General features: G+C 40.5%; 1 protein-coding gene across 8 annotated transcripts in view; it reads right to left on the bottom strand.

Moving 5' to 3' along the window:
- Positions 1-3,369: 3,369 nt before the first annotated feature.
- Positions 3,370-14,815, bottom strand: part of Pabir2 (PABIR family member 2) — a 40,029-nt gene continuing 28,583 nt past the window's right edge. For 4 of the 8 annotated variants that reach the window (XM_004653988.2, XM_045140761.1, XM_045140760.1 and 1 more), the window contains exons 8-9: positions 11,524-11,620; positions 3,370-5,254 (exon numbers count right to left, since the gene is read on the bottom strand). In XM_004653988.2, the coding sequence (XP_004654045.1) occupies positions 5,185-5,254; positions 11,524-11,620 (167 nt within the window). In that variant the 3' untranslated portion in view covers positions 3,370-5,184. Of the gene's footprint in view, positions 5,255-6,158; positions 6,544-11,523; positions 11,621-14,815 lie in introns of those variants that run through there. The other 4 variants (XM_045140758.1, XM_045140757.1, XM_045140756.1 and 1 more) reach the window with 1 other exon arrangement.

Consider the following 14,815-nt stretch of genomic DNA (forward strand, 5'->3'; position numbering starts at 1 on the left):
CCTTGGGCACCTGGCTTATGTTGGGTACTAGGGAATCAAACCTGGGTCCTTTGGCTTCACAGGCAAATGCCTTAACCACTAAGCCATGTCTCCAGCCCCATACTTAGTATTTTCAAAACCATTCTCAAACGGAATCGAGAAATGATTCCATGTGGAAAGAAAAGTATGAATGTGGGATATCTTGTGGCAGAAAAACTTTTAAAAATGCTTAAAATGGTTGGGCGTGGTGGCGCATGCCTTTAATCCCAGCACTCGGTAGGCAGAGGTAGGAGGATCGCCGAGAGTTCGAGGCCACCCTGAGACTACATACTGAATTTCATGTCAGCCTGAGCTAGAGTGAGACCCTACCCCCAAAAAACAAACAAACAAAAAGCTTAAAATGAGGTTATGCTAAAGGGGCATATAAACATGCTTAGAGAGGCTCTCACTGTCCAAATCATCTATTAAAATAATTGTGATGGATTAAAACCCATCATCTAGCCTGGCCTGGTGGTGTAAACCTTTAATTCCAGCACTTGGGAGGCAGAGGCAGAAGGATCACTGAGTTTAAGGCCAGCCTGGAACTACAGACTGAGATCCATGTCAGTCTGGGCGACAGTGAGATGCTACCTTGAAAAATCCCATCACCTGAACAGGAGCCAATGGGTCCACATACATTCTGCTTTGTAGTAGAAAACCAATAGTAAGTGTAAAATGAATGGTGCAATCAGTCACCAGTAGGTACTCAACATACCACCAGGAAAGGGAGACCAATGGATACTAAAATTTGACTAAAAGATGAAGAGACAGGATATTTACAGTCTCAAAGAATCTCTTCACAAAATACTTTAAATTTCGTTGTCTTTAAAACATTTATTTATTTGAAGGAGAGAGAGAGAGAGAGAGAGAGAGAATGGGCACATGGGCCCATTAGGGCCTCTAGCCATTGCAAACAAACTCCAGATGCATGTGCCACCTTGTGCATCTGGCTTTATGTGGGTGCTGGGGAATAGAACCCTGGTCCTTAGGCTCTGCAGGTGCAAGTGCCTTCACCACTGAGACATCTCTCCAGTCCTACTTTATTAATTTTTATGGGAGAAAAACTAAGTACATGGTGAAATATGGTAGACACTACTTTAATCAAGGGCTCAATGTTCCATCATTTATAATAGGACACAGTGATACCATAAGCCATCTACAGTATTTCTGCTCCAAATACCTAACCTGGATTTAGTCATGAGAAAACAAGTCTAACCTGAGCCGAGGGATGTTTTACAAAATAACTGGACAATACGGACAATACTTTCCAAAACTGGGAAGGTGAGGGGTTGGAGAGATGGTTCAGATGTCAAGGAGCTTGCCTGCAAAACTTAATGACCTGAGTTTGATTCTGTAGTCTCCACATAAAGCCAGATGTACAAAGTGGTACATGCATCTGGAGTTTGTTGTGGGGGCTAGAGGCCCTGGAACACCCATTCTCTCTGTGTGTCTGTCTCTCTCTCTGCTTGCAAATAAATAAATATTAAAAAAGGAAGATGATAAAACACATACAAGAAAAACACTGGAAGGTCTTCTAGACTGAGGGGGATTAAAGACACATAATGATGTGGATACCCTGAAAAAAGTCTGGATTAAATTCTGGACAAGAGAAAAACAGGAGTTTTATTTCTTTTTGTGCAATAAAGCATTATTTAGGCCATAGACAAAATTTAATTGTGGGTTTGTTTCCAATGTTAATTTTCTGAAGCATTTAAAGGTAATGGAGTATCATGTTTGCAACTTACTGTCACATGACTCAGAACTCAGATGAAGCACGCACGCGCGCGCGCGCGCGCACACACACACACACACACACACACACACACACGGAGTAGGGGAATACAGAAGGATTAAGGCAAGTGTTAACATTGGGGAACTGAGTGAAGCACTCATGGGAAGTTTTTGGCCTACTGCAAGTTTTAGTAAGTATAGAATTAGTTCACAGTGTGTGTGGCTGGAGTGATGGCTTAGCAGTTAAGGCACTTGCTTACAAAGCCAAAGGTCCCAGCTTCCATTTCCCAATATCCATGTAAAACCCGACGCAAAAGGTGGTGCAGGTATCTGGAGTTTGTTTGCAGTGGCTAGAATCCTATTCTCTCTATACATATATCTGCCTCTTTCTCTCTCTCCCAAATAAAAATTTTTTTTAAAGTCACAAAAAATTGCCAGGTGTGAGCCAGGTATGGTAGCACACGCCTTTAATCCCAGCACTTGGGAGGCAGAGGTAGGAGAATCGCCATGAGTTCAAGGCTACCCCGAGATTACATAGAGAATTCCAGGTCAGCCTGGGCTAGAACAAGACCTTACCTCGAAAAACCAAAATAAATAAATAAATAAATACAAATTTCCAGGCATGGTGGTGCATGCCTTTGATCCCAGCACTTGGGAAGTAGAGGTAGAAGGATTGCTATGAGTTCAAGGCCACCCTGAGACTATGCAATGAATTCCAGGTCAGCCTGGGATAGAGTGAAACCCTACCTTGACAAACTGTGTGTTCTGTGGTGTGGGTGATGTGTGTTATAGGCACATGGGTGCACATGTGTTTGCCCCATGTGCATGTGTGTGGAGGCCAGAGGAGAAAATGGGAGTGTCCCTCTCTCATCACTCAAAAATGTATTTTTCATTTAATGGGGTCTTTCCCTCAACCTGAAGCTGCTGTCAGCAAGCCTCAGTGATTCTTTGGTGCCCCTGCCCCACCGCCTCTCAGGCTGGGGTTACAGCCATGTGTGGTCAGGCCCAGCTTTTTACCTGGGCTGTGGTGAGTCAAACTTGGTGGTCTCTGGCCACAGAGCCTCACACTTAAGTGGTAAGTGCTCTTAATCGCTAAGCCATCTCCCTAGCCTCAAAACCCAAAATCTTAAAAGAAAGTAATTTATTTATATAAAAAAAACAAAATTGTTTATAATTTGAGTCATTCATATAAATCTCTATTTTTGTCTGTTCAACCATCTTATCCTAAAAAGAATTTGTAGACATAAATACATAAAAAGTTCAAGATAAAAGCAAGTAGGGGCTGGGTGTGGTGGCACATGCCTTTAATCCCAGCACTCTACCTAAAAAAAGAAAATTAGAAGCAAGTATGAAATATGGAAATATGTGTGAGCCTGCAAGAGAACCTTGTAAATTGTTAAATGCTATCAACTACTCTTGAAAACTTGATAGATTATGTGGAGGCCTTTCATTTTGCTTGGATAAACAACCTGCTTCAATATTGCTATTAGTTCTTTGTATTTCTGACAATCTTTTGCTCAAAAATTGACCTACCCTTAGACACAGAGAATGAAGTTTTGGTACATGGAGATAGAAAATAATTATTAATAAGAATAAGAGAAAGACTTTAAAAATACTGTATTTTATACATGTATATATGCTTTATTAAATTTGCATTCTAAGATATACACTAGGTCAACATTTCACAAAACTTTCTATTATTCCAAAAGCAGTTATCATAAAACATAGTTAGTATATAAGCCAGTCAAGCAAAACCAGTATCATATGATTTTCATATTTCTTGTACTAGTTTCCAAATAGAAGCTTAAAATAGATGATATCATATTAGAATAAAAGAGAGAATTTTACTTTGTAACAATAACTACATTTCAAACATTAAACTTTATATAAAAATAAAGGGGTACTGTCAACAAAGTTCCTCTGTGGGTTGGCTTATTCCTAGCTTTGATTTCCTTGAAAACGATCCTGGCACAAACTTGACTTTCTTGTGCATTTAAACAACCCAAACAACAGCAAAAAAAAACCCCAAAAAACCCAAACCTTGGTTCAAACAATAAAGTGAATCATCTCGCCTCCTAGTTTTCATACCACTGGAACAGTTTCATTTTCCTGCGCCAGTTAACCCCACCACTGAATCTCAAATAATCATGTTTCAAAGGTTCCTTTTCAACAGTACTAAATTAAAAAGTGTCCCTATAAGGAAAAATAAAAAGACAGTAAAGATGAACAAAGCTCCTGAAAGACACAGACATCTATGATTATCAAGACAAACAAATCATTTGAACATGTTTCTTTAACAGGACGGATACACTGAATACCATTGAAGACATTGTTCTTTCAAACAGTACACAAGGGGACAATCTTCATAATAGCACATTCATGTTGGGTTGGAAGGGTTATGGGGTTTGCACAGGCAAAAGCAACATGAGAACCAAAGCCATTCATAGCTGTTATGATGATGAGTACAATTTAAACTCAAGAACAGGTCTGATTGAACAGTACTACTTCAAGCCAAGTGATATTCTCTAATAATTGGGAGAGAGGTTTTCCTTCAAGTGTATACAATTACTTACTAATCTATGGTTGCCTTTAAAGCACATCCAAAGATTTTGCTTTCAAAAGACGTAAGTGCAATAGTTTTCTGATTCTTACATTCATTTAAAAAGTGGAATATTATGATCCTATTGGTAAATGTGCATACTAAAGAGACAACCCACTTAGATGTCTGAACATTGATGTAGTGCCACAGACCTTTTACATAGTATTATAAATAATAAATAATGTAAAAAGAGATTCCACTCAAATTTCCTAAACAGTTCAGTCGGGAGTTTCTTCTTGTCAAAATGAAAGAATATGCGGTATCTCACGCTTACTGCATACCCACTGCCTGTAGCTCAAACGGCTTCTTAAAAGCAGAGGACACAATAACATTGCCTTTTCCAGCTCATAAAAGCTTCCTTAGAATCAGGTCATGCTGGTGTATGCCTTTAGTCCCAGCACTCGAGAGGCTGAGGTAGGAGGACTGCCATGAGTTCAAGGCCAGCCTAGGATTAGAGTGAGTTCCAGATAAGCCTGGACTAGAGTGAGATCCTTCGTCAAATGAAAAGCTATTTTGTAGGCATTAAACTGCTTTCTATAAGGCAACCAGAACTGCATTTCTACTCTCGTGATAACACAATAACCAAACCACCAAGGAGTACACACACAACGAAACAAACCGACGTCATGACAAGAAGAAATCAGAAAAAAAAATAAAAGCAGCAAGCAAAACAGTAGGTAATGCTTACACACAAAACTTCCTTTTCCACGCTAGCTTATGATATACATCCTTTATAGCACAATGTACCCCAAGGCACCTAAGGCCTCATCATGCCACCCGAGACACTGGGAGCCTCGTGGACGTTGGCTCTTGTACACTGTGGTGTGTGTAAGTAACTATTCATTCATTTGGAGATGCTCCACACTTCTGGTCAAGGCAGGAATTTCTTCTCCTTGATAACACCACCTAGAAATATCAACAATAATTTATATATTCCTTAGGACAATAGGTTTGGGGAGAGAAATATTAACTGTGGTGGCAAAATACTAAGAGCCTAGAGTGACTAATGCAGGCATCCTGTAAGTCCATTTACATCCTCCACTCCAAAGGCAACCTTCACTGCATACAGCCAACAGCCAAGAAGCAATAAGGCTGGTGATGGGAGCAGCAATGGCTTTCTTCCCCTCAGTGCGAAATGGTAAGTCAGCAGCCCAAAACAGGAGAGAGAAACAAAATAATGTATTTTAAGCTGATGTAGGAAAGAAAATTTTGATGTAAACAAAAGCAATTTAAATACTGCTGTGAAATAGATTGGAAAATGTGCAGTCAACAGGAAATTAAAAAAAAAATCTCTCAAGCAAGAGAATTTCTGATCATCTTTTTCATGTCACTGATGGGGAAAAAGAAAGATTCCAGAAAATCCGCATCGATGCCTCCTTTAAACAAATACACTTGAAATTAGGTGCTCACCAGGCATGATGGCACACACCTTTAATCCCAGAACTAGGGAAGCAAAGGTAGGGGGATTGCTGTGAGTTTGAGACTACCCTGAGACTACAGAGTAAATTCCAGGTCTTCCTGGGCTAGGGCGAGATCCTACCTCAAAAAAACAACAACAACAACAACAAAAAAAAACAGAAGAAATGAAAAATAAAATAGAGCCGGGCGTGATGACTCACTCCTTGAATCCTAGCACTCGGGAGGCAGAGGTAGGAGGATCGCCAAGATTTTTGAGGCTAGCCTGAGACTACAGAGTGAATTCCAGGTTAGCCTGAGCTAGAGTGAAACCCTACCTTGAAAAACCAATAACAAAAGAAAAGAGAAGAAAATAGATGCTCATTGAGGCACTAAGAAAAAAAAAAAACTCTAGGGAAAAGCGAGCATTTAAGATTTAGTCCTCAAATGCAAATGAAATCAGCAAAACAAACCCAACAGATGTTAGTAGGGTCACTATGCTTTCAAAAACTGAACTTTAGAGGAGATGCCCAGTAATGCAAGCATCAGAATGGTTGATATCTGTCAAACTTGAATTCTCACTATGGATCCAAGATCTCTGAATGTTTCGTGGGGTGGGGGGAGTAGCAGTTAAGACAGTGAATTAAAACACTGAATCAGAAATGGTGGAGTCACTTGGGTGAGAGAGATCAGCCATCAAGATGAGCGGAGCGCATGGGTTGGAGCATGCCTCTGCGGGGGCGCTGCCTGTAGCCAGTGAGTCTGACGACATGCCACTACTGCCATCCAAAACATCTGAACTGAGGACAAAGCAAAAAGAATTATAAGCAAATGCATCTATCAGGGTCAACATAACATGCGATGACATGGTTTCAAGGACTCAAGCACTAGTATAGCATTTGTAAATAATTTAAAAAAAAGCAGAAGAGCAACAGCAATGAAATATATAACATACTATACTGAGATGCCTGTGAAATTACAAAATCATCGAAAGCCAAAGTACGAATCACAAGGCTCTATACCACTTAAGTGTCCACCCCCTGGAGGTACCCAACTGTGGAACATACAACAAGCATTCCTCTTGACTCTTGATATTCCATAGCTTTTGTGAGAGGGCTTCCTGACCTTCTGATCAAGAGATTTCTATCTTCATATTTATCTTACCTTCCCAAAGGCTTGGAATAAGAAGAATGGTTGCTTCCTAAGTTACCCATCCAGCTTCAGACTACCTGAAGCGTGCTACCAAACACACAGCTTTGCCAGGTGTGGTGGCACACGCCTTTAATGCCAGCACTCAGGAGGCAGAGGCAGGAAGATCACCATAAGTTCAAGGCCACCCTAAAAACTATACATAGCAAATTCCAGGTCAGTCTGGGCTAGAGTGAAACCCTACCTTGAGAAACAAACAAACAGACAAATGACATTCTGCTTTGACTCGAAAACAGTCTTTTCACTGCCCTAGAGTTGACTATTTGCAACTCCCAAGACTTTTCAATTTAAACAGGTTTTCTCCTTATCTTTCCTGTTTTTCTCATTTTATGAATTCCTTACACTATCTGGTTACAAACCCAAAGGTCTCCCAACTACTTCTAAACAACTCCTTTCTTGGACTGCTCTCTTATTCTCCAGCGAAATTTCTGAAATTAATGCTCTCTAGTCTTGGTCCTAATCTTGTCTCTTCAGTCTTAACAAGCGGCCTCTGTTCTCATCTTTCCCACTAAAATTGATCTGGGCATCAACTGCCCCTTGAACCCAGCCTAGGAATATGTTTCCCATCCAGCCTGGGTGCTCACTGCTGGCTACCATTCAAGCAAGCTGGCCTGTCTCACAAACCTGGCTTCATACTTCACATCGGCACCTTTCTCACTTTAATTCCCAGTGATCATAGATCTTTGCTCTCTCTACATTTTCCCTGACTTAACTTGTTTACATAGTCTAATGTTTACTGTGCGCCTGCCAAGTGCAAAAAGTACGTAGATAGGTGAAGGACAATCGTGTGAAAGACAAACATGATCCAGGACCTCAGTGAATTTATAGAACAGTGAAGGAGACAAATTTAAGTAATCATGCTCATAAATATATAATTTAAAATATTTTCTTTTTTGCAAGGAAAGAGAGAGAGACTGAGATTGAATGGGTGAGCCAGGACCTTTGGGCATCTGCACACCAACTCCAGATGCATGCACCATTTTGTGCATCTTTATATGGGTACTAGGGAATCGAACTTGGGTCATCAGGCTTTATAGGTAAGTGACTTAACCACTGAGCCATCTCTCCAGCTCTGTAATTACAATTTGCTTTCAAGGTAGGGTCTCGGTCTAGCTCAGGCTGATGTGGAATTCACTATGTAGTCTCAGGTAAGCCTCAAACTCACAGTGATCTTCCTACCTCTGCCTCCTGAGTGCTGGGAGTAAAGGCGTGCACCGCCACGCCTGGCTATGGAACTACAATTGGCCATGCAAGTAACAAAGGGAGGGTACAAAATGCTATGAGCGTCTGACACATGGGTAACTAGATCTAAGCTGGAGGAAGAGAGAAAGACTCTCCAGAGGCTACATTTGTGCTGTGATGGAAAAGATGAGTAGGCATTGTCTAGGTAAGGCTTGGGCAAAAGTGAAGGTGGTTCTAGGCAACAAAAGTGGGCTGAAGGCCAGGCATGGAGACACGTGCCTTTAATCCTAGAACTCAGGAGGCAGAGGTAGGAGAACTGCTGTGCGTTCAAGGCCATCCTGAGTCTACATGGTAAATTCCAGGTCAGCCTGACCTAGAGTTAGACCCTACTTGAAAAATAAAAAGAGGGCTGGAGAGATGGCTTAGTGGTTAAGCGCTTGCCTGTGAAGCCTAAGGACCCCGGTTCGAGGCTCGGTTCCCCAGGTCCCACGTTAGCCAGATGCACAAGGGGGCTCACGCATTTGGAGTTCGTTTGCAGAGGCTGGAAGCCCTGGCGCGCCCATTCTCTCTCTCTCCCTCTATCTGTCTTTCTCTCTGTGTCTGATGCTCTTAAATAAATAAATAAATAAATAAATAAATAAATAAATAAATAAAAATTAAAAAAAAACATTAAAAAAAAAAGAAAAATAAAAAGAGCCAGGCGTGGTGGCGCACGCCTTTAATCCCAGCACACGGGAGGCAGAGGTAGGAGGATTGCTGTGAGTTTGAGGCCACCCTGAGACTACATAGTGAATTCCAGGTCAGCCTGGGCTAGAGTGAGATCCTACCTCTAAAAATCAAAAAACCAAAAAAATAAATAAATAAAATAAAGTAAAAATAAGCAGGTTGAGTGTGATGGTAGCTCAGACAGTAAAGAGAACACAAGGACAAAGTTGGATGTATAGTCATGCAGTCTAAGTTTACACAGTTGATTTTTTTCTTTTCAAAGTGGAAGAAATCATAGCATTAGAGAAGGAATTATTAATTAAGAAAGGATAGGCTCTTGTTTAAGTTTTGCCTCTTTGCTCCTTTGCAAATGTCCATTTTGATCTAATATATAGAGTCTAAATATTATAAATCTTTAATATTAAAAATTTCTAAGTGAATGTTATTTCCAGTGTTAAACAGCCTATAGCATGTTTGGAAGTCCCTTGGTCCAATACCATCTTCCTGAAATGGTACTTTTCCTCACCTGCTTTTCTACTCTTTTTTTTTCTTTGAAAGATCATTACTTTCTTTCCTTATTTTTCCTGCAGTGCTGGAGAGGGAGTTCAGGGCCTCACACACGCTAGGCAAGCACTTTACCACTAAGTTCCACTCCAATCCTTCCATGCTATTTCTTTCTATTGCCTGTGGATTGCTTTTAGGTGGAGACAGATTACAAATCGGTTTTGGAAAAGTAAAAATAAAAATGGAAACGGTATACTCCACATGACTCCTACGTTATACTCACCGCTGTCAAATGAGTAATTAATAATACCACTTTTAAGTAAGACATTTGGAAAATTTAGCTGGCTCTGATATTTGTTCAACAATATGGCAAAATGGTCCTAAAATATGAATTATTCAAACTACTGGAAAAAAAAAAGGTTCACAGATAATCCAAGACATTGGAAAATCAAAAGACCTTTCTATTTGCTTCTGGAACATATGGGATTTTTCCTCTTACAGCTTCTTGCCTAGACTAATATTAAACTGAGTTTACTTTCCTAAAGCACATATTGGCTGGGCAGTAGAAGGACATGCTCTATGCCATCTGGCAGGAAGGAAACAGTCTAAGATTAAAATTTGGCCACCATGCAAATAATCTGAAGATAATAAATAATTCCTTATTCCAAGTACCAGACTTATGGTGAGTCCTAGGCTCAAAGATTTCATTTGTTATAAGAGCTGCTTGCTTGGTGAATACTGTATTCATTCCTAAACAAAAAATATGATTCATACAGTGAATTTTTTCTCTTAACACTTTTGCTTACCTTACATGAAATTGATGGAAAAGTTGCCAGTTAGAAAAAAATTAAACTGAGCATTTCAAATTTTCTTTTTCATCATCACATATGAAAGTAGGTAATTTTGCTTACTAACAGAAAAGCAGCATACTTAAATTTAATCTCCACTGCAATTTAGGTTCAGAACATGATAAAGCTTAAATTAGCATTATTGCCGGGCGTGGTGGCGCACGCCTTTAATCCCAGCACTTTGGAGGCAGAGGGAGGAGGATCACCATGAGTTCGAGGCCACCCTGAAACTACATAGTAAATCACCCTGGGATAGAGTGAGACCCTACCTCGAAAAACTTTAAAAAAAATAGCCATTATTATTATTTATTTTTGAGACAGGATTTCACTCTAGTCCAGGATGACATGGCACTTACTCTGTAGCCCAGGCTGGCCTTGAATTTATGGTGATTCCCCCTACCTGAGCCTCCCAAGTGCTGGGATTAAGTGCGAGACCCCACAACCGTCTTAAACTAAACATTCTTTTTTTTTTTTTAAAGAAAAGATTTCTATTTATTTGACAGAGAGATAGATAGAGAGTGGGGTAGGAGTGTTCCAGGGCCTTCTGCTACTGCAAACAAATTCCAAACACATGCACCACTTTGTCCATCTGGCTTTTCATGTGTACTGGGGAATTGAACCTAGGCCATCAGGCTTTGCAAGCAAGTGCCTTTAACCATGAATCATCTTTCCAGCCCAAACTAGATATTCATATGAAACTAAAATCTGGTTTTGGTTCTAATCAGTCAAGCCGGTCTACACATTGTCTTGGAAGCAGGTTCTATAGGAGGTCACATCATCCAGTGTCATTCTATCCATGCAAAGCAGGATTATGTAACTGTTTAAGCCACAGAGAGCTTACTGAACTGAGACAACGCTGGAACTACAAAACTGAAACTATTATGACTGTGAGAGAACTGTCTTCATTCTAGAAAAACTAAGAGTGGAAATAAACCATTAAAACCTTTCAAGCATAAAGGAACAACAAAACTAGGACGTCCAATGTAATCCATACTATTACTTCAACTGGCTGAGCCACTTTGCATCGGTGTAGTGAACTCTTTCTCCCATCAGTCAGATGATGACGGACACCACACCATACTGTCTATCAAGAAAGGATGACCTAACAGTGGTTAGGGAGAAAAGTAAGTGTGACAAAAGGATATATACACCTCCAAAGGAAGTAATCATGACCTACAAATGATCTAGCTATTCAAACTGATCTATACCTCTCTTGAGATGTTCCTTTATGTGAACAAGGATTGTGTTTTAAATTATTCCAATATTTTCTGGATGTGGCTCTTCAAAAAATGAATCATACCCAATATCCGTTTGGTTTTATTTCATTTTTACCATGAACTGAGATCAGACAACTGGGAAGCCTCTGGAGACAGCATGTTGGTGGTGCCTTGGAAGAGTCTCTTAGGCTGGCTTTCTGTCTCCATTTCACCTAAAAGAAAAGAAAGAATGCTCAACAAAAGAAACACTTCTGAAGGTATCAACATACCTGATCTAAAGCTATATTACAAAGCCATAGTAACAAAAACAGCATGGTACTGGCATAAGAACAGAATCACAGACAAATGGAATAGAATTGAAGGCTCTGACCTTAGGTCATATAACTACAGCTACTTGACCTTTGACAAAGGAGCCAATAACATAGACTGGTGAAAAGATAGCCTCTTCAACAAATGGTGTTGGAAAAATTGGATGACCATATATAGAAAAATGAAACTAGACCCTCTTATCTCACCATATACAAAAATAAAGTCCAAATGAATTCAAGACCTCAATATAAGAAAAAATGGGAGGAACTCTCCATGATATAGGACTGGGAAAAGACTTCCTGAACAAAACCCCAATAGCCCAGGAAATTAAACAATCACTCCATCAGTGGGATCTCATGAAGCTAAAACCTTTTGCACAGACAAACATCCCGTAACAAGAGCCAATAGATTACCTACATAATGGGAGAAAAATTTTGCCATCTATACCACTGACAGAGGCTTAATGTCTAGAATTTACAAAGAACCCAAAAACTTAAACAATAAAAAAAATCAAATAACCCACTCAAAAATGGGGAAGAGAACTGAATAGGGAGTTCTTAGAGGAAGAAATACAAGTGGCTAACACACACTTATGAAAATGTTCAACATCCCTAACCATCGAAATGCAAATTAAAACTATGAAATTCTACCATATTCCAGTAAGCATGGCAATCATTAAAAAATCAAATGTGGGCTGGAGAGATGGCTTAGTGGTTAAGCGCTTGCCTGTGAAGCCTAAGGACCCTGGTTCGAGGCTCAGTTCCCCAGGACCCACGTTAGCCAGATGCACAAGGGGGTGCACGCATCTGGAGTTCGTTTGCAGTGGCTGGAAGCCCTGGCACACCCTTTCTCAATCTCTCTCTCTCTGTCTCTTTCTCTCTCTCTGTCACTCTCAAATAAACTAATAAAAAAGGAACAAAAAAATTTTAAAAATATCAAATATCAAATTTAATCCCAGCACTCAGGAGGCAGAGGTAGGAGGACTGCCGTGAGTTTGAGGCCACCCTGAGAATACATAGTGAATTCCTAGAGCGAGACCCTACCTTGAAAAACAAAAGAAGTATCAACAAAAATCAAACAACAACAAATGTTGGCGAGGATATAGAGAAAGAAGAACTTCATTCACTGTTGGTGGAAATGTGAACTTGTATAACCACTAAGGAAATCAATATGGAGATACCTGAAAAGGATAAATGTAGAGCTGCCAACAGACCCAGTTATTCTCTTACTGGATATTTACCCTAAATGCTCCATGCCTTCACTACAGAGATATTTGCTCAACCATGTTTATAGCATCTCAATTCATAACAGCTAAGAACTCGAATCAACCCAGGTACCCATCATTGGACGAATTGATAATAAGGTTGTAGTATATTTACACAGTGGGATTCTACTCAGCAGTAAAAACCAAACAACCAACCAAACAACAACAAAAATGATACAACAAAATTTGTAAAAAAATCGACAGACTGGATCAGCTCGAGTTGCTGACATACCTGATAGACACCGTGATGTCCAGACAATAAGGTTAGAAGGGTTTGGGGGGAGGGGAAGAAGAGGGTGGGAACAAAACTAAACCCCAAATGAACTGGTACCATAAAAACCTTTATCCTTGAAGATAAACTAAAAGAATGAACCCTTAACAGGAGGATGAGAGGAGCACCTGAAAAGAAGGGCCCTGGAGAGGGTGGCATAAAGCCTAAGCTTAAAAATCAAAATTGGCTTTGGCCTGTAACTCCCACTACCAGTAAGCAGTTGCTACCCACAATGAGCTGTTGATTGGAGAGACCTGTGAGGTCCCCAAATCAAGACAGGCTTCTGGCAAGGCTTGTGATTACCCATCTGAGGCAAAAGGTAAGATCCTGTTGCTAAAGACACCATATGCTGCCAGCGCAAAACACGGAGAGACCTGGCTAGAATCCAGAAGAGAACCAGACCCTGGACAGTTAGCCCATCTAGTTTTGGAAAGCACTACATGGAGCTACTGGGGAAAAGTGGCCAACAACGGTCCAACTAACCAGGGGGTCTAAGCTACTCAGTAGCAAACACCTCGACAAGATATACATACAAGTGCAATAGTGGCACACAGCCTTGATGAGTAACCAACAGCTTTCAGAATGGCTAAGAGATCCACTTAGTGAAAAGAAACCCATATCTAGATGTGGAAACCAGGCTAGAATCCTCTGGAAACAGATTATGCTCTCCAATGTCAAGCTCCCACTAGTCTTTGGCTAAAAAAGAGATTATATCCATCAAATTCTCCCTGAATTAATAACACTTATCCCATTTAACCTGTGCTGATTTCACTTTTTGTTGGAGAATCTGTTTTTCTTTTTCAGATGGTAGGGAGATCCAAGAAGATAAACTATCCCTCACAGTTCAGCCAAGCCCCAGCTGAAACCACAGAGGACTTGGGGAGATGAGCAAGAATATAGCTTCTGGCTGGAGAGATGGCTTAGCGGTTAAGCGCTTGCCTGTGAAGCCAAAGGACCCCAGTTTGAGGCTAGATTCCCCAGGACCCATGTAAGCCAGATGCACAAAGGGGCACATGCATCTGGAGTTTGTTTGCAGTGGCTGGAGTTCCTGGCATGCTCATTCTCTATCTGCCTCTTTCTCTCTCTGTCTCTCTCAAATAAATAAATAAAGATAAAACAAAAAAGAATATAGCTTCCACAGTGAGCCTGACAATCAGCACCAGGGTGAAGGAGACAGATGCTGAGGAGACTCAACACCTACCAAAGCACAGCTCCAGAGGCTCCTAAGAGCTCATCAATGAGTAGATTTAAAATACACCCACAGGTTGGGACATCATGCCCAGAGGCATTGCCTCCCCCCAAAATACTGACTGCTGCTCCCATAATGCATAAGTCACAACTCCATGGGGAATACCTGCAAGCCCACTGCAGAGGGTACCCAGTGGAAAGGGGGCAGGGACAAGGGAAGGGATGGTACCAATGCATGATGCAGTCATACTAAGTATGTCCATAATAAATGAAAAAAAAAAAGAAATAAAGTGGTATAGCCATTACAGGAAAAAAAATCAAAACTACATAAATAAAAATATTTTTAGGTTTTTCCAATAAGTTTGCACACAAGCT

The sequence above is a fragment of the Jaculus jaculus genome, chromosome X (assembly GCF_020740685.1).
Source record: "Jaculus jaculus isolate mJacJac1 chromosome X, mJacJac1.mat.Y.cur, whole genome shotgun sequence".
Classification (NCBI taxonomy): domain Eukaryota; kingdom Metazoa; phylum Chordata; class Mammalia; order Rodentia; family Dipodidae; genus Jaculus; species Jaculus jaculus.